At 55.2% G+C, this 23,508-nt stretch overlaps 1 protein-coding gene across 2 annotated transcripts in view; it reads right to left on the bottom strand.

Annotated features, from left to right (window-relative positions):
- Positions 1 to 21: 21 nt before the first annotated feature.
- CD247 (CD247 molecule) overlaps positions 22 to 23,508 on the bottom strand; it is a 73,752-nt gene continuing 50,265 nt past the window's right edge. Inside the window, exons 2-8 of one of the 2 annotated variants that reach the window (XM_055324036.1) lie at positions 7,220 to 7,323; positions 6,357 to 6,413; positions 6,037 to 6,116; positions 4,669 to 4,705; positions 3,803 to 3,859; positions 2,557 to 2,598; positions 22 to 1,171 (exon numbers count right to left, since the gene is read on the bottom strand). In XM_055324036.1, the coding sequence (XP_055180011.1) occupies positions 1,106 to 1,171; positions 2,557 to 2,598; positions 3,803 to 3,859; positions 4,669 to 4,705; positions 6,037 to 6,116; positions 6,357 to 6,413; positions 7,220 to 7,323 (443 nt within the window). In that variant the 3' untranslated portion in view covers positions 22 to 1,105. Of the gene's footprint in view, positions 1,172 to 2,556; positions 2,599 to 3,802; positions 3,860 to 4,668; positions 4,706 to 6,035; positions 6,117 to 6,356; positions 6,414 to 7,219; positions 7,324 to 23,508 lie in introns of both variants that reach the window. The other variant, XM_055324037.1, reaches the window with a different exon arrangement.

Here is a 23,508-nt window from a genome sequence, read left to right as displayed (position 1 = left end):
GCAGTTTCTCCCCACGGCTGGATTAGCTTCACCTGCTGGACCACCCAGAGAGAGCCCAGGGTAAAGGCAGCATTTTCACCAAAGCGTTTATTGTGCAAAAGAGTAAGTAAGGCTTTAGCAAACCAGTATAAATTAAGACCAAGCAGAACAGAGAGGGTTACACATGAGACCTCCCACAGCAATGTTCTTGGTAGTCCACACAGGGTGTCCACAGGGGTGTGCGGGGCCGGGCCACCTGTGGAGGCCTCGTGGGGACAGGGAAGCTGGCCCTCCCTCTGGGTGCTTCAAACAGGTGCCTGGAGATCGTGCCCTATTGCTCCCTTCCCTCGCCCCTACACTCTGCACTTCCTCTGCTCTTTGAGGCCAGTTTCTTCCCGGTTTGTGTCCCCCATGAGAGTGAGCCCCATGACGGCAAGCACCCTGGTTCATCACGGGGTCCCCGGAGCACCTAGCCTCCAGGTGCTAAGCCCTGCAAGGGGGAACGGATGCCTGTCCGCCCCACACTCCAGCCCATGCTCCCCTTCACCAGCCCCTGAGCTGTACCTGCAGAGGCTCTCCTCCCCTCCCCACCTCTACTCAGGCCTGTCACCAGGAGGCACAACAGTCCCTTGGCCTTGATTACAAGTTCCCCTGAAATGAGGCAAACAGAAGCCAAATTTACAGCAGGAGCAAAGCCATTCAAATACTGACAGAACACTAAAAACTATTAGGCTACGTGCAAACACTGGGGGGTTCTCAGGGGACCTGACAAAACAGACTGAACACGGCTGTGAGAAGCGGGTGCCCATCTCCCAGGTAAGAGCCTGGGGCTTCCAGGGTAGGGGCCCGGCCACAGTCTCCATCAAACCCGAAGAGCCCAGAGTGTCACAACTCTTCCTCGAGGACGGGCCATAAGCTTGGGGGAGCACTCCCCTACAGAGCCCGGGGACGATGGTTGAATTGGATATGACCGAATGTTACAGTGCAAAGTACCCAATTCATAAAGAGGGAATACTTTGGCGGTGGAGAAATACGAGTGAACCGGGTTATAAACGCTTTATCCTGTGTCTTTAACAATCTGGGCGTCTGCGGAGTTGGCCTGTGTTCGGTGGGAGACCTGGAGCTGTTAGCGAGGAGGTAGGGCCTGCATGTGGAGGGCATCGTAGGTGTCCTTGGTGGCCGTGCTGAGCCCCTAGAAAGCAAGTCAGGAAAGAAAAGTGGGTCAGGAGCTCCGTGCGGGCACCGGCCTACCTAGAGGTCAAGTGGAACTGGACCAGTCCTCTCCTGGCGCTGGTGGGGCCGGCCCGGGGAACTGCAGGACGAGGGTCTCCCCACTGCCGGCAGTGGCCCTGGAGCAAATCCCTCCCAGCTTCCCAAGTCCTGAGCCCTGCAGTGCGTGGCCCCAGAAGGGCTTCCCAACAGGATTGGGCCATCCCTGAACATGGAGCTGGAATCAAGGTTTGCTCCCCAGAGTTGGCCATCCCTGACACCCGGGCTTCCAGGAAGCCAGGACTTGTCACCAGAAGATGGTGGCTCCCTGACCCCAGCCTTCTCCCATCAGCCTCCTTCCCAGGCCACCCCACTACAGTTGCGTTCTCTGTCAGGGAGCAGGCAAGCTGGCCCCAATCCCACTGGAACACCACTCCCTGGCCCAGAAGACAGATCAAAGCAGCCACACACAGAATATTCTGGGGGCCCTGTCTGACATCATTCTGGACTCGGGCAAGCTGGGCAGCCTGGCACTTTGGAGCCAGTCAAGCAAGCTGTGAAGAGCCCAAGGGAGCCAGAGGCAGCCAAATAAGAACCCACTGGGGATTATATTTTAGAGAAGTAGGTTGGGTATGTTTGTTTTGCATAATGCTTCACACTGATTTGCATAAACCAGGCACCTGACTATAACAACACTTTCTTTTTAAAGTTATTCTCTCGATTTTTAAAAAAGATTTTATTTATTTATTTATTCATGAGAGACACAGAGAGAGGCAGAGACAAGCAGAGGGAGCAGCAGACTCCCTGTGGATTCAGGACTTGATCCCCAGACCCCGGGATCACACCCTGAGCCAAACGCAGATGCTCAACCACTGAGCCACCCAGGCATCCTCTTGATTTTTTTTTTTCCTTCAACTTTCCCACCCATCCACCCATCTTCTTAGGTCTGAGGATACATGCAGAGCAAGGCTTCTTGCAAGGGCCCAGAGCAGCAGAGGAAGAGGCAGGAAATTGCTTGTGTGGGGTCCTTTGCCTACTTCATCCCTTTGGGCAAGACCACACGGCCTCTGGGAACTGCTGCTTATCCGGGGCCATGCCTGGGGGCTCCCACCGTCTCCCAGCTGGAGCCAGCTCGTTGGAACCAAGTCGTGTCTCCAACAGCTGACTCCCAGCCATGCCCCCAGGGCCTTACTGACAGAGGTGGCACTGGGACCCGAATTAGGGCCTGGGATCTGCCCTGCCCAGCCGATGGCATGAGCTGGGTGCCACCAGCAAGCAAAATGTGGAGTCTAGCCTTGCCCTTGATTAGAGGGTTCCACCCAGGGAAGGAGCGCCCACAGCGCACACCAGAGGCACCGCAGCTTTTACCTGGTAAAGGCCATCATGCCCCTTCCCTCTCCGACGCTGGTTCTGTGGGAAGGAGACAAAAGGGCAGGAAGTCAGAGTCCTGCTCAAGGCCCTAGACAGTCAGAGGGGACTGTCTCCCAGTTGTACCCCTGCCCCTGGAAGAGAGGGGTCCTCGGGCCACTGGGCAGATCTTACTCTGCAGGTAAGGTGAGGACCGGCTTCGAGGGGGCCCAGGCTTGCTCTGCCCCATTCATGTCCCCAGAGCCCTAGAACCCAGGCTGCACGGGAGCTGGCCATGTTGCCTGCCACTTGGAATAAAGGGGCTTCCCTGCTGCTCCAGAATTCCTGGCTACTCATGAGTGTTCCCTGGGAATGACAACCATAGAGTGGTATGAGCCCTGGCTACAGGGTCCATTACATCTGGTCACTACAAGTGACCTGGAGTAAGATATTTACCCTCCTGTGCCTTACAGGGCACACATTTCTCATTGGGTTCTTGTGAGGATTACATGAGACCACCAACCTCGTAAAGCATGTGAGGGGCCCCAATTTCCAAATGGTGAGCCTGGCCCCAGAAGGGCTTCCCAACAGGACTGGGCCATCCCTGAACATGGAGCTAGAATCAAAGTTTGCTCCCCAGAATTGGCCATCCCTGACACCCAGGCTTCCACGAAGCCTCGCTCACCATTTGGAAATTCTTTTTTTTTTTTAAGATTTTTATTTATTAGACACAGAGAGAGAGGCAGAGACACAGGCAGAGGGAGAAGCAGGCTCCATGCAGGGAGCCCGACGTGGGACTCGATCCCGGGTCTCCAGGATCACACCCCAGGCTGCAGGCGGTGCCAAACCGCTGTGCCACTGGGGCTGCCCATGGAAATCCTTAATCTTTTAGAAATAAGGGGCGCTGCATTATCATTTTACCCTGAGTCCCAACGTCCTCAGCACTAAACACACCATGGCACACATTAAGCCCTTGATGGCACCAGTTATCAATGAGTGGTGACATCTGACTGGCTTTCACAAAGCTTAGTCTTAGAATCTAGACTGGGTTCCTGAAAGAACACCAGCCTTTCCTATCTTATGTGCTATCAAGGGGGTGAGAACTGGATTACCCCTCGCCCCTGGCAGCTACCACGGGGGCTTCCACAGGTGATACGAGAATGGCTGCGAAGGGCCAGGATGGAAGCCTGGAAGGGTTACCTAGAAGGTGATGAGGACTCCCTGGGAGCACCCCCACCCTGACCAGTCCTTAGGAATCAGCACTCACCTCGCTTTTTATCCCAATCTCACTGTAGGCCTCTGCCATCTTGTCTTTCTGCAGTGCCTGGCAAAGGAGAGGGCATGGGACACTGATTAACTGCTGCACAAAACAGCGGGCTTCCCTACACGAGGGAGCCTCTCGACTTCCCAGCTGGCAGGGAGCCCCCACACTCAAGGCTCCAGTCATTCCCACAAGCATCTCTGGCCACAGCCAGCTCCACCCTTACCCTTCTCAGCCCTTTGGACTCCTCTGAGCCGCCAGCCCTTTGCACCGAGCTGAGAAGCTCAGGTTAGGTTCAAAGATAAAATGCGGAATTCTAGCCAAAGAACACAAACGTGAACAAATGCGAGGGCTGGCCTGGAGTCCCCAGAACCATTTATTTGAGTAAGTTGTGTCTTTACATGGCCAAAGCCAGGGGTTGTGACTCCACCAATTGCAGGAAGGAAGGAGAGGCAGCTCTGTCTACAGGAGTGACCACCTGTGACAGTCCCCTTCGTGGCCAACCCAGATCAACAGCCTGAAAACCACAGTCAGGTCCGCACCGAGTGGTGAGACTGACCTTCCGACAAGAGGTGGCACTCAGGAAGAGACTCGAGCCTCCAGAAGCAGGAGTCCCCCAGAGGGGCTTGCCACCCTGTCCTTGCCGGGCCTGACCTTGCTGTTCCCCAGGCCCATCTCCAGGGAAGCCCAACAGCAGACTCAGGGACTGGGGAGGGAAGGCAAGTGAAGGGGTTGTCCCCCAAACAATCAGCTGCTGCAGCCAGCAGGCAGGGAGGTCAAGGTCAGGCAGGGAGGTCAAGGTCCAGTGAGGCAGACACAAGGCAGGGAGCACTATTCCCAGAGCCCTCCACCCACCTCCCTCCTGCACTCACATTGTACACGACCTCCTGAGGGTTCCTCTTCCTCTGCGGGGGGGAAAAACAAGGAGGAGGTTAGAGGCGGAGAAACCAGGAGCCAGGCCTGGAAAGTTGTAAAAGCATCCATGAACCCCCCACCCCGGGCCACCTGCTCCGCTGCCCTCCCTGCTCTCCCCATCACCTGTGCCCCCTCTGCTCTCCCTGCCCTCCACACCCATGCCCCACCCCTGCCCTGCTCTCCCACACACCCATGCCCCTCCACCCCCCGTGGCCCTGCCCCCCATCCACACCCGTGCCCCCCCCCCGACCCCTGCACCCGTACCACCCCAAACCCCGGCCCTCGCAGCTCTGCTGCAGCCCCTGCTTCCTAGTGCACACTCGCACACACCCTTGCACACTGGCTTCACCTCCCCACATGGCCTCCCCAGTCCAGCTTTGCCCAGGGCAAGCCTTGGGGTATCTGCAGGTGGCAGTCCGTGTGTCCCCTTGCAGTTACAGTGCCACAGGTGTCATAAACTTACAGGTGGGGTTTCTGGCTGAAAATGAAAAGTCCTGGGCCAACCAGTGCCCAGCAAGCCCTACTGACCCCCATTACCCACCTCTTTTCACCCCTCCCCATCCAGGGTTCAGGGTCCAGATAAGAGGAGGAGAGAAGAGCTGATGCGGAGGGCAGAGGCCGAGGAAACTGCCAGCGTCTCCTCCTGCCCAGCACCCGGCTCAGACGGTGGACACGTGTGACCAGGAACATCAGGGGCTGCTGGGCATCGTCGGGCAGCACTGCCCTAAAGCCTGGGCAGCCTGGGCCTTTGGGCTGAACCCTACTTTTTTTTTTTTTTGTTTTTTAAGATTTTATTTATTTATTTGAGAGAGAGAGAGCAGGGGGAGGGGCAGAAGGAGAAGCTGGCTCCCCGCTGAGCAGGGAGCCCAATGCGAGACTGGATCCCCGGACCCCGACATCATGACCTGAGCTGAAAGCAGACGCTTAAGTGACTGAGCCACCCAGCGCCCCTGGACCTGCGCCTAGAGGACCCTGCCTGGCCTCCTCCAGCCTCCCCTCCCACGGCTGGGAGCCTGGAGCGGGAGCGCGCTCCAAGGGGGACCTGGGACCCGTCCAGTGGCCCGGGGCCCTTCCTGCATGGACCTCTTCACCAGATCTGTCCTGGGGGGAGCCCCCCGGGTGTGCATCCCAGGTGGCCAAGCAGTTTACCGGGAGGGGGTGGAGCTTGGAGCCGGGCCGAGGGCCGGGGCGCATTCCATGGGGCGCCCCCCGCGGACCAGAATGGAGCCCTGGGGGAGGCCCCGGATGGAGCTGCCCTCGGAGCCCCCTCCCCGTGTCCCGCTGCGCACACCCGCGCTCGCGCAGGCCCCGGAGGGATCCCCACCTGCTTTCCTCCCATCTCCGGGTCCAGGCCGCGTCTCTTATCCAAAACCTCGTACTCCTCTCTTCCTCGCAGATTGAGCTCCTGCAGGAGGCGGGAAGACCGTCGGGGGCGCTGGGCCCTCTGGCCTGGACCCCGTGGGGCGCCCAGGGGAGCCGCGGGCCCGGTGGAGCCGAGCCCCGTCCGCCTCGGGGAGCCCCCCGGGGACAGGGCGGGTGAACCCAGCGGCCGGGCCGCCGCGCGGGGAGTCTGAGCCCCGCCCCCGCCCGCCGGGCCCCCCCCCGCCACCCCCCACCCCGGCGGCCCCGCGGGGCACACACTTACGTTGTAGAGCTGGTTGGGGCCCTGCTGGTCCTCGGGCGCGGCCGCGCTCCTGCCGTACTGGAAGAGAGGGCGGAGGGCTGAGAGCCCCCCCGCCCCCCCGCCCCCCCCGCGGGGTCCCAGCCCCACCGTGCCCCCCCCGCCCCCCCCGCGGGGTCCCAGCCCCATCGTGCCCCCCCCCGCGGGGTCCCAGCCCCATCGTGCCCCCCCCCCACCGCTGCACCGCGTCCCTGCACACCCCGCCACGCTGCTCTGGGGCTGTTCTCCCCAGCGTCGGAAACCCCCTAGGGATCCCCGAGGACTCATGCTTGAAAAAAGAAAGTGGGTGAGACTGCTTCACAGTCTTTTGCCAAAGTCTACAGGCCAAAAGAGCAATGGTTTGGGGGACAGAAGAGATAACCGGGCGGTAGAGACCTTGCACCCTCCGCGGCTCCAAAGCCACCCCCCGCCGCAGCCCCTCCAAGAAACCCGGGCTCCGGGCCTGCCCTCACGGGCCCTGATAGGGAACCCGAGTTTCCAGAGACAGGCTGGGTGGGCCTCCGTCTGGGAAGAAACCCTGCATTCCCCCCCCTGCTCTTAGTTGCCTGAAGCCTAAGCCCTCTCCTGCCAGCAGTAGCCCCCCCACCCCCACCCCCCGGGGATGCTTTGACCGTTGCTCAGGAAGACACCCAGCAGCAGGCGCTGCCTCCCAGCTGTAGGGCTGGGACACCAGCCCACCCATGCTGCGTGCTTGGCAGGTCCCTGGAGCCAGTGGATGCCATGCTCCAGGCACTACCTGAGCTGCAGAATTTCCAAGACTAAGGCCCTTCTGAACACTCCCCAAGTAGGGGAGCCCACGCCTTCTCCCCAAAGCCCCCAGTACTTACCTTTGCTCTCAGGAACAGAGCAGTGATAATGACACCATAGATGAAGAGGACTCCATCCAGCAGGTAGCACAATTTGGGATCCAGCAGGCCTAAGCTCTGAGCCCCTGTGCCAAGAGATAAGACTGATCAGCCAGGCCCAGGGTGACAGGACACGTCCCCACCATCCCAAGGCAACCCTGTGACTGACAAGGAGGCCTGGATCCATTCCCCACACCCTATCTGACCGCAACTTCCCTCCCATATCCTTGGACCAGCTCTGGGGAAAACCTGGCCTCCCCAATAGCCAGACATGACTCTGGGTGGGACCCCAGATCCTGGGAAGACTAGAAGGAAGCAGAAACTAGGTGTCCAGTGGACACCACTGGAGCCCAGCTGCACGTAAACTCCCATAGGAGCCACGCACCCTGGAAACCTCTGTAATAAAATGCCTGTGTCTGGATGAATGGATGGCACCCCTGAATTAGGGTATGAGGCTCCCTAAGGCCTATTCACAGGGAGAGAACAAAATTGATATTTGAATGAGATTGTTAATTAGGACTGTGAGAATCTGGGTCAATTCTTCCTTCCTGGGGCACCTGGGTGGCTCAGTGGTTGAGCATCTGCCTTTGGCTCAGGTTGTGATCCTGGAATCCTGGCATCAAGTCCCTCATCAGGCTCCCCCCAGGAATCCTGCTTCTCCCTCTGCCTATATCTCCACCTCTGTGTGTGTCTCTCATGAATAAATAAATAAAATCTTAAAACACACACACACACACACAAAACTCTCCCTTCCTGACTCCCAGTCTCCTTGGTGCCAGGCACTGAGCAGGGTCTCCCACTTGGGGCTGGCACTGAGCCCCAAGGAGTCTCATGAGCAATAGACAAAGGTCTATTCAGTGAGCCCCTCCCAGCCTGAACCCGGCAATTCCCCTGCTCACCCCTCCCTGCTCCATGGCCTCAGTTTCATCTGTGCTTGTCCCCTTGCCCTTCCCCCCCACCCCTACTTACAATTGGGGGAACACACCTTGCCCTTCCCCTACACACTTAGAATTCCCGGGACACACCTTGCTCTTCCAGACTCTGCCTCTGTTCCCTCTACGTTGTTTTCTCTCCCTTTCTCTCCCTGCAACCCTGCCACCTGGTAAAATCTGATGCTTCCTACAAAACATAGCTCAGAAATCTGTCTAGCCTGTCCCATCCCAAGCTGCAGATGAATCCCTAGTCCTCACGGCCATATTAACCTTTGTCAAACTAGCAATGCACGTGTAGCTGGCATTTTAGTGCAATGGCATTGGCGGTCTAGTAGCTTTCCTGGTTAAATAAAAGCATTTTTATTTGTAAAGCTCACTGCACCGTGGGTGAGAAGACACGGATTTTAGATGGTTACTTCCTGCCAGGTGTGCGCTCAGCCTGCAGATGGCCTGCCCCTGCCTCCCGCCCTGCCCGCTAAGGCGGCGCGGGCCCACAGCGGCTGCTCCTCCCAAGGCCACGGCGCCCTCTGGTGGCCGCCTGAAGCGCTGCGCTGCCCGGGCCGTGGGAGGGCACGCCGGCACCTGAGCCTGTCTTTACCTACCAGCGGGTTCACTTGGGGCAAGCTTTCCACCCTCTTTCAGCTGCCTCTTTGGCTAAAGAGGGTGAAAACGAACATTTCTTCAGTGTTTACTATGTGCCGGACACTTTAATGGGAAAACGAATCCGATCCTCCGGACAACGCCAGCACCAAGGCCAGCCAGCAGCAGGCCCCGCTGCGAGAGAGGCTGCCCCAGGACTGCGGCGGGCAGGGCGCCTCGGCTCTTCGCTCCCCGCCCGGCCCGGCCCAGCTCTGACCAGGAGCCCCGCGCTGTGTGAGCACTGGGTTCCAACTCTAACGTCCCCGAATCCCCATCCAAACCTGTGACTCCCACCCTGATTCAGGACCCCTCTGTGCCTCAGGCAGCTGAACTCCTGGTAAACTTAGGAAGGCCCCTGCTCAGAAACCCGTGATGACAGTCACCTGGAGCAAATCCAAGCTCCTCATCAGGCTGTACCCAGTGTCCCCAGCCCCCCGGCCCAGGCCTGGCTCCCCCAAGCCTGCCGCCCACTGCCTCTCCTGCTCCTGTAGAGGATGCGCTGCCCTTCCTTGAATTCACCAGTACTTTCCTAGCCACCTTGAGCTTGTTCCTCGTCCCCCCTGCTGGTGCTAGCACACCCCTCCACTCAGCAGGAAATGAGACTCCTGTCCTCCACCTTCACCCCGCGTTCCAGTGGCTGGTTCTGCCCCGATACACGTGCAAGAGCCTGCCTCCCACAGAGCACCCCCCACACGATATGTCAGGTTCTGAGACTGCCCTCCACGTAGGCCCTAAACGGCTGCAGTTTGGCCTCCTCCTTCATCCTCAACAACAGAACCCCGGGGTGCACGGGAGACACTCATTAGATGCTGTGCGATTTTTCAGGGAAGATGCTGGGGCCTGACCCAAAGTAGGCCTGCCCTCTGGCCCTGAGGCAGGGCCACCTGCCCCCACTGAGCACAGGTAGGGTCTGAAGCCCTCTGGGAGGTGAGCCACCTCCCAGCAAAGGCCACCAACACCGGGGTGATTTTTTTTCTTTTAGGACTGGAGAAGAGGTGTCAGTGGAGATTTATTGGGGTGGTTGAGATTCAGAAAAAGGGCTGGAAGAAAATCGCTCAGCTGCCTGTCACATAAAATGAGGACAGAAAAATTACTGGACAGTAAATTTAGAACAAATGAGAAGAAATATTTCTTCATGTTGCACACAGCCCGCACAGCGGGGGTGGGGAACTGGTTGCCTCCCCCAGAAATAAGTAACAGGGACAGGTTTTCTCTCGCTCTTTTTAAAGAGCAGCATGATTTTATGGCCCATGACAAGTATGCTGTGTGTGGTTTGACCAAGGCGAGCAGATTAACCGCAGCACGTTTCCCAGGGTGGGGATCGCCCCTCTGCCCGGGCCAGCTGTGCTTGTGCTGGGAGTGCCGGGCTCAAGGAGGGTGGTGAGAGCACCGAGTGTTCCACAAAGGGACCCAGGACTTAATTCAATTACAAAACTGATCCATTTTTCTTGGGCACCTGCTTAAAATGCCAGGGAATGTCAAAACAGAAGGACCCCCGATTGGGTGTCAGGTGGATTCTCTAGTCCTTCGCTTGCCGCTAAGGAGCCGTGTGGTCTTGGACAAGTGACCTCACCTCTCTGGACCTCAGTGTCTTCCTCTGTAAAATGGCTGGTAAACGTATCTACCCTAAGGGTGTGGTGAAAATAAAACGAGGGACGCCTGGGTGGCTCAGTAGTTGAGCATCTGCCTTGGGCTCAGGGCATGACCCCTGATCCAAGCAGGCTCCTACACAGAGAGCCTGCTTCTCCCTCTGCCTATGTCTCTGCCTCTCTCTGTGTCTCTCATTAATAAATAAATAAAATCTTTTAAAAAAGAAAACTAAAAGATGTATTGGTCGATGTTTTTGTATATCTCCCATAAGGACAATGATGTCTAACGTGTGGGTCAGGCCTTCCGTGTCCCTGCCCTCGCGGGGCTTATGGCTCTAGCTTGCACAGCGCGGAAGGGCTTCCCTCGGCTAGCAGGCAGTTTTCCAGGATGCCAACTCAAAGGCATGAGGCAGAGACACTCGCTTCCTGGTTCCGGCTCCTTCCCTGCACCCTCATCCCCAAGGCAGACACCTCTTTGCCTCCTTCCCTGATCCACTTTCACACCTTGTTCATTTAACATGCTGATGGGGGCTGCTTTCCTATAGGACTGGGACTATTTTCTCCGACAGTTCTCCTGCTCTGCCCCAGATCCACAGCACCCAAGAGAACTCAGTGTCTGAGCAAATGCAGAAGCTGATTAAGATTCTCGCACAGACTCTCTGGCTGGCTGCGCCCCCCTCCCCGCCCCGGATTCTCACTGACTAGGTCTGCGGTACAGCCTGGGCCTGGGCCTGAGCCTGGGCCAGGGCACAGCCAGGGTCGCCCCTCACACGGTGCAGCCGTTCCCACACATATCCTACAGTCAGGGCACGTTTCACAGGCAGAGCGGAGGATGGCATGAAGGCCTCAGTGTTCCTTATACACTGATTTGTGTACTTCCGCACTGTGTGTGCCCGACTCCTTGAACCTCTGTGCCCTTGTCTGCAAAATGGAGCTAACACGACAGTGTGTCTCATTAGGTAGCAGTGAGGATTATTTATTGCAGGTGTCAGACCCGACATGTAATAAGCGCTCCGTGTGTCAGCTTATTGGGGTTTTTTTCCCCCAAATCACCACTAACACTTTTTTTTTTTTTTGAGGAAGAAAAGGTCAAATTGTATCAAGAACTTTTAAACTGGATAAGACGAGAGAGCGTCTAACTTCTGGGTGTTGACACCGCACAGCTAACCAGATGCTGTCGTCACCATTAAACCAGCGGGCATTTGATGAGGGGGATGCATTCTGAGCAGTCACATGATTTCCCATTTAGAAAATGCTGCCTTCATATCAGAGAAGTTGTATCGAGGAGAACAAAGACACCCTCACAATAGCTTCCTGGTGCCGGCCTAGACATGACAGTGGCCAGGTGAAAGGGGACAAGCCCCATGCTTCCAGCTCTGGGCTGCAGGATGAGAGCTGGAGGTGGGATCTGATCCCATGAGCCTTTTCCATCCAACCTGAACGTCCACAGGCCATGCTCTGGCCCCCTACAAGAGGCATACTCAGCAAATCTGGTAAATAAGGGGACTCGGTCCCAATCCCACTCCCACACCACCTTACCCAGGTCTAACAGGTGACCCCACTGTGCCAGCCCCTTGCATCCGGACGGACACGTGGCAAATATGGAAACTGAAGTCCAGCTGGGCTGGAGCACATCCAGGTGTCACAGGGTTGGGGACGTAGGCAGGGGTTCCCAGATGACCAGGCCTTATACACGGCGGCCAGGCTGAGACAGAGGTACTTTAGGTGATTCCAGTTATTCCAGGGCAAGTCACAACCCTGATGACACCTTGCAGAAGAGCCAGCTGAAGCCTGGGAAGAGCTGGCCTTGCTCACCTAGTACCACGGGTGCTGGGAACAGGATTGAAACCCTGCGGGGTGGGAGGAGGAGCCTGGCCACAGCCTGCCCTCGTCCACAGCCCAGGGGTCAGTGCCCAGCATGCGCACGGCGATCCCCATCACGAACTGGTAGGGCTCCAGATGGCCAGGGCCTGGCTGACCTGGGGCCTGGACTTCGGTCCTTTCTTGGCCCCCACCCCCACCGCCATGCTGTCAGCTACCAGGCAGGCACTGATGAAATGGGCCAGCAGGTCACCGCCCCTAAGAAAACCACATCTCCCAGCTAGGGACAGGGCAGACAGATAGAATCCCAGCAGCCCCTCCTCTTCGAGAATCTTCTCAGTGGTGCTCAGCACCCAGCTGCACCTGGCCTCCCGCGCCCCAAACTAGACCACGGGGCGCATGGACACGGCCTGTGGTGGGTGGCCTGCCTGTGGGGCAGTGGCCGGGCATCGTCTACAGGAGAACTCTTCCTACCATCCTTGTCAGAAAGGATGAGGATCCCTCCTGCTTGACCTCATCTGGAGGGGAAAGCTCCTCACACGGCCCCTGAGCACAGCGGGCCCGGCGTTGGACATCCCCGAGGGCTGGGGTGCGGGGCGGCCCATCCACTTGCACAGCCTACTGGCAGGTGGGGAAGCCCAGCTGCAGAGGGCCTTCCTCCCCTGCACGTTAGTCCCGGGGCTGGGGGCGCACAGCGGCCCGTGGTGCACCCCGGACGAGCAGCCTCAGGGAGAGTGGTGTCTACTGCTCACGCCCCGGGCCATGAAAACACCTTGTGACAAGCGCCTCGGTGACCTGGGGTTGTCTCGAGCTCCAGCCCCGTCCACACTCCGTCCATCCCCGAGCCGAGGGCTGTGCCATCTGCCGACGGTGGCGCTGCCCCGTGCAATGAATCGACCATGTACCCTGAGCCCTGGCCTTGGGCCCCCCCCCCCCGCCATGCTGCCCCTTGCCCCCCACTGCCTCACCGTGAGCTCAGGGAGCAGCTCTGCTCTGAGCAACCCCCCATGGTGCCACCCCAAGCCTGATAAGCTGGAGCTGCCTGCCTGCCTTGTAGTACCTGGAACAGGCCCAAGAGACACCCAGAGGAGGCTCCATGGCAACCGGCAGCTCAGAGGAGCTACGCAGCAGTCTCTGTAGCCCTCTCCTTGCTACAAAAGCCAGTTCGGAAGTTTCCCGGCACTGACCTTTAGCAGAAGACTCGGGCCCCAGACGGCAGTCTGGGGAGGCACCTGCCCTTACAGAGTCTAGTTTCTTTGGATGAGGTGCGTTTGAAAAATTATCTCCCAGCCAGACCGTGGGCTTCTGAGAGGTCTCAATCCACCTGGTCCAGCCGGAGCTGGAAGCTGGACACACCCGAGTGCCCAGCGCCCCTCTGCCAGCTTCCTGCTCCGGGACCCCCTGTTCCAGAGCACAGGGACTGCGGGCTCCCTCCCTTCCAACTGGTAAGGATCCCTGCCATCGGAGGCCCAATGTGTATCTGTAAAATTACTTCCTGTGCCTGATGGAGCTCGCTTCTGTGGGAGTCCGGAAGACAGGCAAGGGTCTGTTAGTGGGTGCAATTCAGCTCGGGTACAGACCCAGACCGGGGAGCACAGTAGCGTCCCCAAGGACAACAGCAGGCTAGCGGCAGAGCTGGGGCTCTACTGGGCCTCCAGGCACCGGCTACGTTTCCTGCCTCCCGGCCTGGGGTGTGCCTCACCTCTGCAGCACACGGAGTGCTCGCCTGGCTCTGCCTCACCTCTGCAGCACACAGAGTGCTGGCCTGGCTCTGCCTCACCTCTGCAGCACACGGAGTGCTTCAGAAGCACAAAGAATGCAGGTTCCCCCACTTCTACAAGGCAGCCTTAAAATCTCACCCATGTCCAGCTTGTCTCCCTCTTAATAGGAAACGCTTAGTCATCACTTGCTGTGATGACAGCGAGAACCAAGCCTTCGAGGGTAGGCCACCTGAGTACAAATCCTGGCTCTGGCACTTCACCATCGGTGGTGAGACCACGGAGTATCTTCGCGGCTCCCTCCCCAGGGAGTAGCACCAGTGCTCATCATTCGCATCAGTCTTCATCATTCACAGTTCACTCGAATCAGCCAGATTCCAAGTCCCCCAAGTGCCTTTTGCAGCCAAACCTGGAGCCGCCCGGGTCCTGCTGCCGCCCAGCCCCACCCCCTGGGCTCAGACACAAGTAGCGATGACATGCGGGCGAAGAGTTTAGAAAACAGGAAGTCATGTGTTTTCAGGAAGGCAGTGGCAGCAGTTCTGGGGTGCCATGCTGGGTGTGATGCCCGGCTCACTGACCACAGCACCGGAGGCACCCACACCTCCCCTGCAAGGGGGCTTGCTCCCTCTCGTTGAACTCCTGACTTTCACTGCAGCAGGAAAGATAGACACATCGGTAATACTGATAACCACCAGTTGAAGCTTATGTGAGTTTTCTCATTCAATCCTTCCAGGGACAGTGTCTTTATAGCTGGGGAAACTGAGGTTCAGAGAGGTTCATAAGATGCCAAAGGTCTCAAGGTCTCAGAATCCTAACCACCATTTGGCACTGACCTTGGACCCCTTATTTGTCCTCAGGGCTGGGGAGAGGGGCTCCTCTCAAGGCCGTGGACGGAGTGTTTCCTCCTCTGAAGATCACACCATATTAGCAGGTGTGTTTCTAACTCCACACCTGGCCTTCTTTCCTTGAGGGGGCAGGAGTCTGAGAGGCCTACAGGATTAATAGGGACAGATGGCCGGCTACCAAATGTGAGGCTCCATGGGCCAGTGCCTGTGGAGACTGATCCACCTGGAGACAGCCTTGACCTGCAGAATGAGCTTACATCACTATTGGTACCACATAATTTCCTGCTACTCGCTTTGATTAGGCACAGCCTCCTCAACCGCCCTCCTTGTCAAGTGTTGGATTTCAAATACTCATGTTTCATTGTAAAGCTGAATATCTGGTCATAACTACCTACAGATTATATAATCCCATAGACAGGGATCCCAAGGCAAAGGGGAAGAAAGGAGGTTGTTTGATTTCTTAGAAGTAACAGGATTATGCAAGAATATTTCACTTCTTGTACTACTACTTCCATTACATGTGTTATGATTTCTGTAATAGTTTTTAAAATTTTCCTATGAGCACTTTTTATTTTCAAGTAAATCAACTCATTGTGAAAGTGCAGGAAAGTACAAAATAATCAGAATCACCTATAATACCACATTCAAATACAGCCACTAGTCATAGAATGGCAAATTGATTTCCTTCCAAGGTCTTCATTATTTATAAATTAGAATTATTCTACATAAAATTTTTTCCCTGAAAAAAAACATTTTTTCCTGTTAGTATTATAATTTAACATTACATTTTCTTGTTTTTTTTTCACATTTTTATATTTCATGTTTCATATTATTTCATAGGTCTACTGAATTCCCTTTCTAATGGTCACATAACAATTCTCCCACTACTTATTTACCATTTCTGCCTTGAAGGTTGTTCGTTTCCAATTTTTCACCATTGTAAATAACTCTGTGATGAACAGTTCCATTCCTAGAGCTTCCTCCAGGTTTAGAATTCAATCAATAAAACCTTGAAAAATGAAAGCTAAGATAACTAATCCAAGAGAAAAATCAGCAAAAGATAAACACAGGCAATCCTTAGAGGAGGAAAAACAAACTGCTTATAGCATAATAAAAAACTCTCAATCTCATTGCTGATTACTCACTATTGAAAGTACAAAATGACAGAGCGAGGGATCCCGTTGTTCACGGATAGTCAGAAGGCCTCAGCTGTGAAGATATGCGAAGGAAGGGCACCCCTGGCAAAGGAAGAGAAGGTACAAAGGTCCTGTGGTGGATCCAGGCCTGGCGTATCTGAACCACAAGGAGGTAGATGTGGTCAGGATGGCATGAAAGAGGGAGAGTGCTAGAATGTGAGGTCAGAGGGTAAGAAGGTGGGGGCATTAGTTAGAACCTTCTCAGCCAGTGGATTTTACTCTGAATGAGATAGGGAGCCATGGCAAGGTTTTCTCTTTTTACAACAAATACACATCATTTTTGTAATTTCAAGACTGTGAATAAATTTTAAAAGAAAAAACTAGCCAATTGGAGTAAATTTGGTTCATGGTTGCCTTTGCCCAGGCACACTACAGGACAGGCCTACAATCCAGACGCTGCCACGAGGATGCCGACTGCCCTGAAAAGACCATACACACACAGTTTTTCTGCATTCAACTGAACGTAGTAATCTTTATCTCTTCCTGCCCTTGCCCCATAAACCAAGCTATGGTTTCCACACAGAAAGTGGTCTATTTCTACTCAATGGGTACAAATCCCTTCATTCTTGTGCTCTTCCATCATTCATCACCAGGTTCTTTGTGATGGCCTGAATTGTGTCCCCCCCCCAAAATTCATACATGGAAGTCCTAACCCTTAATCGCTCAGGATGCGACTGTGTTTGGAGAGTGGCCTTTACAGAGGTAATTTGGTTCATAGGATGACCTAGGGTAGGCCCTAAACCGACGTGACTGGTTGATCTGGGCACATCTTATTTATTCTACTTTGCAGATAAAGACACTGAAGGTCAGAGAGGTCCCGAGATGCCTATGTGGCCTGGCCTTTGTTTTTTCCCACACAGCACATAGCCATCACATTATACTCCTGAACATTAGCACTGTTTAAAAGAAATCCACTCTATCAAACCTTCTCATGTCAAAATTCCAGGCATGATTTTGCTAATTCTCTGAGACCTTAATTTACTCTGCAGATAAACTCTCATAGGATGCACATGCAGGGCATGTGCGCGCACACACACACAGATGTTTATTACATAATTATCTGCAGGAGCAAAAAAAGAAAAAAGGAAACAACTTAAGCATCCACCAGCTAGGAATCTAATTAGTAAATGTAGGTATAGTCATGGGTAGCAGTTTAAAAAAATTAAAGACACAACAGATAGTTCTGTACAGGCTGTTATGGGAAGGTCTCCAAGATAAATAGATGAAAAAAAAGCAAACTCTGGAATGTTATGCTTCTGTATGTATGAAAAAGAAGATATATATAGGCTGTGTATGTATAATAATACAGAAATCTATCTCTGATTAGAGTTTCTGTATGAGATGATGAAAAAGTTCTGGAAACTGATAGTGGTAATGACTGCACAACAACTTTATGCCACTGAATTATACACTTAAAATGGTAAAATTATATTTTTGTATACTTTACCGCAAGAAAAATGTTTATATAGGTATGTCTATATCAATATTGATGTTGCTATCAATATCTGGGTGGCTACATTCTCAAAAAATGTTCTCCACACTTAATTCAAGAGGAGTCAGGGAAGGGGGAGGTCGGGAGGAGTTTATTTTCCATGAATGACGTGAACCCTTAAATCAGACGAGGTATGTGCAGCACAGTTCTAGGCAGGGCACCCAGTGGAGGCACGGGGACTCATCCATCCAGCAAGGTTCCTCCAACTAGGCTGTGGTTCAGTGCACTTCTGGTGATGACTTACTGGGGTTTGGAAGTATCTCCAATAGATAGAAATTTTCACTATAATGGTGTTTGGGGAATATGGTTACACTTCTGAATGAACATGAAAACAATTGCTGCCAGCAAACAGAATGATGATGATGAGGATTTTTAAAGATTTGATTTATTTATTTGAGAGACAGAGAGAGACAGCAGAAGGGGCAGAGGGAGAGGGAGGGAGCTGACCTGGGAAGCTTCCGCTGAGCAGGAAGCCCAATGTGGCGCTCAATCCCAGGACCCCGAGACCATGACCTCAGGTGAAGGTAAACACTTAACCAACCGATTACTATTGATGCCATTATCCAGTGCTGCAGGAATGAGGGCAAAGTCTCTCCCTTCCTCATCCCCACTAGGAGCACCAGCCCAGGCAGGCAGGTACAGTGAGATGAAAACAGCTCTGGCCACACAGCCTTGCCCAGCCAGAGCCACCGCCCTTGGGGAGCCAGGGACCCCAGAAGCCAAGTAGGTTTCTGGGCAACGGAAGCTGAGCTCCCTGGGCAACTGAATGAAGACCCTGGGGTGTAAGGGGGGGCTGTACCTGCAGCCTCTCGAGTCCTCTGGGAGCCATCCTGCAGCCCCAGGCCACTGACAGCACCTCCTCAGGGCTCTCCCAGCACCTGTAGCAGAAACCTGCTTGCCTGATGCCCCCTCCAGCCAGTGGCCTCCATTGCCCAGGGCCGCTCTGGGTCCAAGTCTGGAGGCCCTGTGCCTCTTACCCTGCGTGGCCACGGAGGCGCAAGCGTCCAGGAGGAGGCCCGGGGAGCAGGTCCCACTGCACCAAGCTCCTCAGAGGTTGGGGTGGGGAGGAAATGCTATTAGGATTCTAAATCAGATACAGATCCCTCAACAGAGTAAACAACTCACTGGGATTTTCAAGAGCTGAGGCTGGCCCTCCCAGGCCACACTCTCTGTCCCTTGGGCTCCTCCATGGAAAGGGGAAGGAGCAGACCGAGCGGCTCCGGAGGCTTCTCCAGAGGTGGCCACCCTCACTCACACTCACCACCCACCGCGTGACCCGCAGCCACCCTGCTCAGGCTGGCACAGCCCACCCCGGCGCAGTCGGGGGCTGGGCTCCTCACTCCGGCCACACCCAAAGCCCAGCCCCAAAGACACCAACCAAATTCATAAAGGGCAGCGTTCGCCAAGAGGGCGAGGGAACCTGGGGCCGGGAGAGGGGCGCGGGGCCCTGCCTCTGCATGCAGCCAGGGCGGGCTCCCCGGCGGCGGCGGCGCGCCCCCGGTGCGGTTACAGCGAGCAGCAGCCCCGCCCCTGCCGCCCGCAGCCATCTCCTCCTCGAGGTTTCCTGTTGAGCTGCCATCCAGGGCCCGGGTTATCGCCCGCCCGTGATCTCCCATCTAAACTGCTCACACTCAGGCGGCCGCCCCCACTTGCGGTCCCCTCCCCTCCCCACCGCGACCGCACCGCCCAGCCCGCTGCGCTGACAAGTGGCCCCGGCGGGAGCCGGCGGGGCGGGGCGGGGGCGGCGGCGGCGGCGCCGGGGCCGAGGGCTGGCTCCAGGCGCCGGGAACAGCGATGCGGGGGTCCCCCCTGAGAGCCCGGGGTCCGCCTGGGAGAGGCCTGGCTGGGTCACCCGGCAAACGCCCGCGCGTGCCCTCGCCGGGGCCGAGCCGAAGGCGCAGGACGCGGGCCCCCGCGGAGGCCGGGCCTCCCGCCCACCCCCCCCCCCCGCCCCAGCTCCCCGCCAGCCCTCGGGACCGGGAGGAAGCGCAGGGGGCTCTCTGCTCTCAACAGGGGGACTCCAAGTGTCGTCAAAGCTGCCACGCTCAGCCCCGACAGCCCTCTCACTTTGGAGCCCCGTGAGCACTGCCTGCGCTTCCGGGCTTTCCCGGTACGCACGCCCGGCAGGTGCACTGCGCCGGGCAGGCCGCACCGCGGGGCTGCGGGGCTGCGGGCGCCCGCCCCGCGGCGGCCGCGAGGAGCCCCGCTGCAGACGCGGTGGCCAAGGACCTGGCGACGACTGGCTTTTTCTGCTTTTCTTTGACTTGAGCTGACCAGGTCTCCTGACAAACACAGATGTAGGGAATTTTGACTTAGAAACAAAAAGCCAGTTGAGCTAGTTCCTGGACAAAAAGGGGCTTCTTTACTCCCCTCTTGGCCTATAGCAAAGTCCTCAGCAGTGTTTCCCTGTCTGGTCTGGGGCCTGTGTCGGGAATCACCCCCAGCCACTGAATTAGAGTTTCTGGAGGTGAATCTAGGGATCTGGGTTTTTAACACGCTCCCCCTGGGTTCTCATGTACACCATGCCGTGGGGACCACTGCTTTCTGGGCTAGCTGGATCTGGAAAATACTATGAATGTATCCGTCTGCCCCCCCCACACACACACCCACCCAGCATTTGTGGATGGGCTGCTCCCTGAGGGAGGGCAGACCCAGAACTCTCTGTCGCAGACACAGAGCAACCTGACTGGGACCCAGACTCACACACTCCATCTCATATGTCAGAGAGACACCCAAGGGAGCCACGACTTTAACATTGCTGATCCATCTTGTGCTCATTCTCCACATTTATCCGCACCGATGTGTAATCTCATGTGGATATCATGTCACCGAACAGGGCTGCCTTAGGATTTACCTTGTTAAAACTATACTAACAAGGGACACCTGGGTGGCTCAGGGTGTTAAGCGCCTGCCTTCGGCTCAGGTCATGATCCCGGGGTCCTGGGATAGAGCCCGGGCTTTCGGGCTCCCTGCTATGCAGGGACCCTGCTTCTCCCCCTCCCTCTGCTGCTCTCCCTGTTTGTGCACGCTCTCTCTCTGTCAAATAAATAAATAAAATCTTTTTTAAAAATAAAATACACTAATGAGGACAGTCCTGGGATTTCCTTTTCTCCTGCCCTGCGTTCTTCACATCCAGGCATTTGCTGAGGACCAGCTTACTGGGGGCCTGACAGGAAGACTTCATAGCCACCTGGGTCTCAGGAGACTCTGGGCAGCGTGGGCATGACAGGCCCGCCTGGGCAGGGCTAGGAATGGGAGTGGGTATCTCACGCTGCATCAGCTCTGTCTCAGAGGTGTTCTGTGCTTCTGGAAGGGAACCGCAAACTGCTCTGGGCAAGCCAGGGCCCCTGAGTGCTTTCATCAGGGCTGTGTAATGGGATGGGGGTGACCAGGTGTGCCACTCATGCTTTAACCTCTACAGGATTAGCTGGTCACACAGAACAAGTCCAACTTCCAAACAGAATAACCAGTGAAGAAGGTAAGAACAAAGAAATGTGGCAGCCAAAATAGAGCTGGCCTCTGGCCCCTATATATCCTTCGCTGATTCATCCTGGATGCAGAAGGAGCAAAGTCACCCCCGGCCCTGGAAGGTGAGAAGTGCTGGAGCATAGGAGCAAGCGCAGCCTGGCCTGCAAATGAGCACACCTGAGTCTCCCCAACCATTGCCCACAGTTCTCCATCCTAGTGCTGCCTTTCCCGGGGCCCTCCCTCCAGTGATCTCTCCCAGCCTTTCTCGGCAGTCACCTTCACCCATGGCTTCCTTCCATCAGAGCTCCAGCCCACACTGGCTTCCACTGCATCAACTATTTCTAGTGTAAAGAGCACTTTATTTGTTACTCTCATTGTGTCCAAAGGGTTCTTTCATACTCAGGTAGATTGCAGGCTGCTCAAGGTCAAAGACCATGGCTTCTCACTTTCTGGTTTCTACTGCTGTAGGAAGCCTAGTGGTAGGCAGCGTCAGGACTGAGTAATTAGATAAATGCTTGGATGACTGAGATGCTGATTGATTGACTGACTGAGTTGTGATCATTAATGCAGTAAAATGAATGAACTTTGCCCCTTACATGTCAAAGAATCTATGAGTTGGAAGAGGCCTGGGAGAAACCATTTTTCTGGGCACCTTGGCTAATGCTATCACCCAACATGTATGTGCCCTTAGGGAAGTTACTTCACTCTGGTTTCCTTGCCTCCAAACTGAAGATGTTGATTTAATAATCTCTATGGTTCCTTGCAATGGTGCTCAGTGTTGCAGCCAGTCATCAGAAAGAAAACTACAGAAGATTTCATAATGAGGAGCCATCACAAAGTGTCAGGTTCCCAAGTATGCTCTTCCCCGCTGTCCTTATGCACGTGGGACAGGAGCCAGTAGGATGGCGATGTTGCAGTTCCTGAGCCCTGAGTCCTACAGGGAGGAAGGCGGGCGGACCCCAGGCGAGCAGGCCCTCTACCCTGCCAGACAGCCCCCCCTCCACGCCAAGCAGCATCCTGCTGACACCTGAACACAGAATGAGCCAAAGATCACCCAGAGAGGGGCTGCCCGCCTTCTGGAAGGATGACCCCTCCCTTGCCCCATTCCAGTATGCCTGTGATTCACTTATCCCTCCATTGGACTTGCCAGCTCCACAAACTTTTATTCATCGTTTGAGGTCCAGCTCAAATGTTACCTCCCCTGGAAACACTTCTGTACCGGCTCCAGGCAGAACTGATTCCCCCTTCAGTGGGCACCTGCTCCAATTCTATTAATCATGGGTTAAATTTATTGTTAAACAGAATATTAATTACATTTTCAAATAATATAGTCAACACGTTTTCCTTCAACCTTCAGATACCTTTCAGATGTAGTACCTCTAAATTCAGAAAAGGGTTCTAGTTGTTAACCTTGTAAAAAAAAAAAGTACAAGAAATACAGAACTTTCTGGCAACAGGCAGTCGTGTATTTCTTGTACTTTTCCACATTAACAATTGGACTCATTACTTTCAATTTAGAAGAACTTCCTGAAAAGGTGTCTAGGGGGTTGAAGGAAACCATATTGAGCATATTTGTTTGAAAATATAGTTAACGTTCTGTTTAAAGAGAAGTCCTGCTTGATATGGCAACATTTCTGACTTTCAGACACTGCAGTCCTTGACACATTTTTCACAAATTATTCAGTGACAGGTCTGTCCCCATTAAAAATTAAACTCCACAACATCCAGAATAGATTTAATTCTTCTTTGACTCTCCAACCTCTAGCTTGTGCCAGCATGAAGTAGGTAATCATAAGGGTTGGATGAATGAGTTGATGATAGTCTGGTAGGTTTTCCTCGAACCCTTACTCTGAGGCTGAGTCCAGAGTGGGCTGCCTGCCTCATCCCTATGGTTTCAGCTGTCTCTCCCTAATCCCTCCAAAAGTTTGACAAGAAGAAGTAAGATTAAGTTTTATGTCTTCAATGTTGAGGAATAAATGTAGCGCCAGAAAAATCCGCCCCTGTATGCAGGAAGACGCCCAGAAAGACCGAGTTCTCACTCGGCCAGCCTGCTGACTGGCTGCCCCTTGCAGCCCGGGGAAAGCTATTTCTGAGCTCCTCTGAGTCCCAGCTGAGGGTCCAGCGGGCAGAAGGGCCGTGTGCATTTCCAGGTCTCCTATGCAAGTGTTCCATGAGACCGCGGGGCTGCTGGCTGGATTGAAGCCCTGCTAAAGTGGGAAGGCTTTCTTGGAGTGTATTTGTCAGTTTGGCAACCCTCAGTGTGCCCAGCAGCCCACGCCCCACTAGCACTCGCCTGTGACGTACTTTGTTTGCATGGATCAAAGGCCCCACAAAACCTGCCACCCCTGCAGCTGGGGAGGTGCTGAGGGCCGTGGGCGATGGTGGGCAGACAGACAGCCTGTTGGGCTACCACCTCTCTCCCAAAGAGGGAGCTCACCCTTGTGGCCTCCACACTCAGGTCGGGCCTTTCTCTTTCTAGGGGGTAATAGGATGGAAGGTGAGCCTTGGGCCTGTCACCTCCCCTCTTGCTTTGTTCCCGTAGTTTGGTCCCTAGGACGTCTCCCCAGGACC

The sequence above is a fragment of the Nyctereutes procyonoides genome, unplaced genomic scaffold, assembly GCF_905146905.1.
Source record: "Nyctereutes procyonoides isolate TBG_1078 unplaced genomic scaffold, NYPRO_anot_genome, whole genome shotgun sequence".
NCBI lineage: Eukaryota > Metazoa > Chordata > Mammalia > Carnivora > Canidae > Nyctereutes > Nyctereutes procyonoides.
Note: the sequence above shows the minus strand (reverse complement) of the source record. Positions and strands in the feature narration are given on the sequence as shown.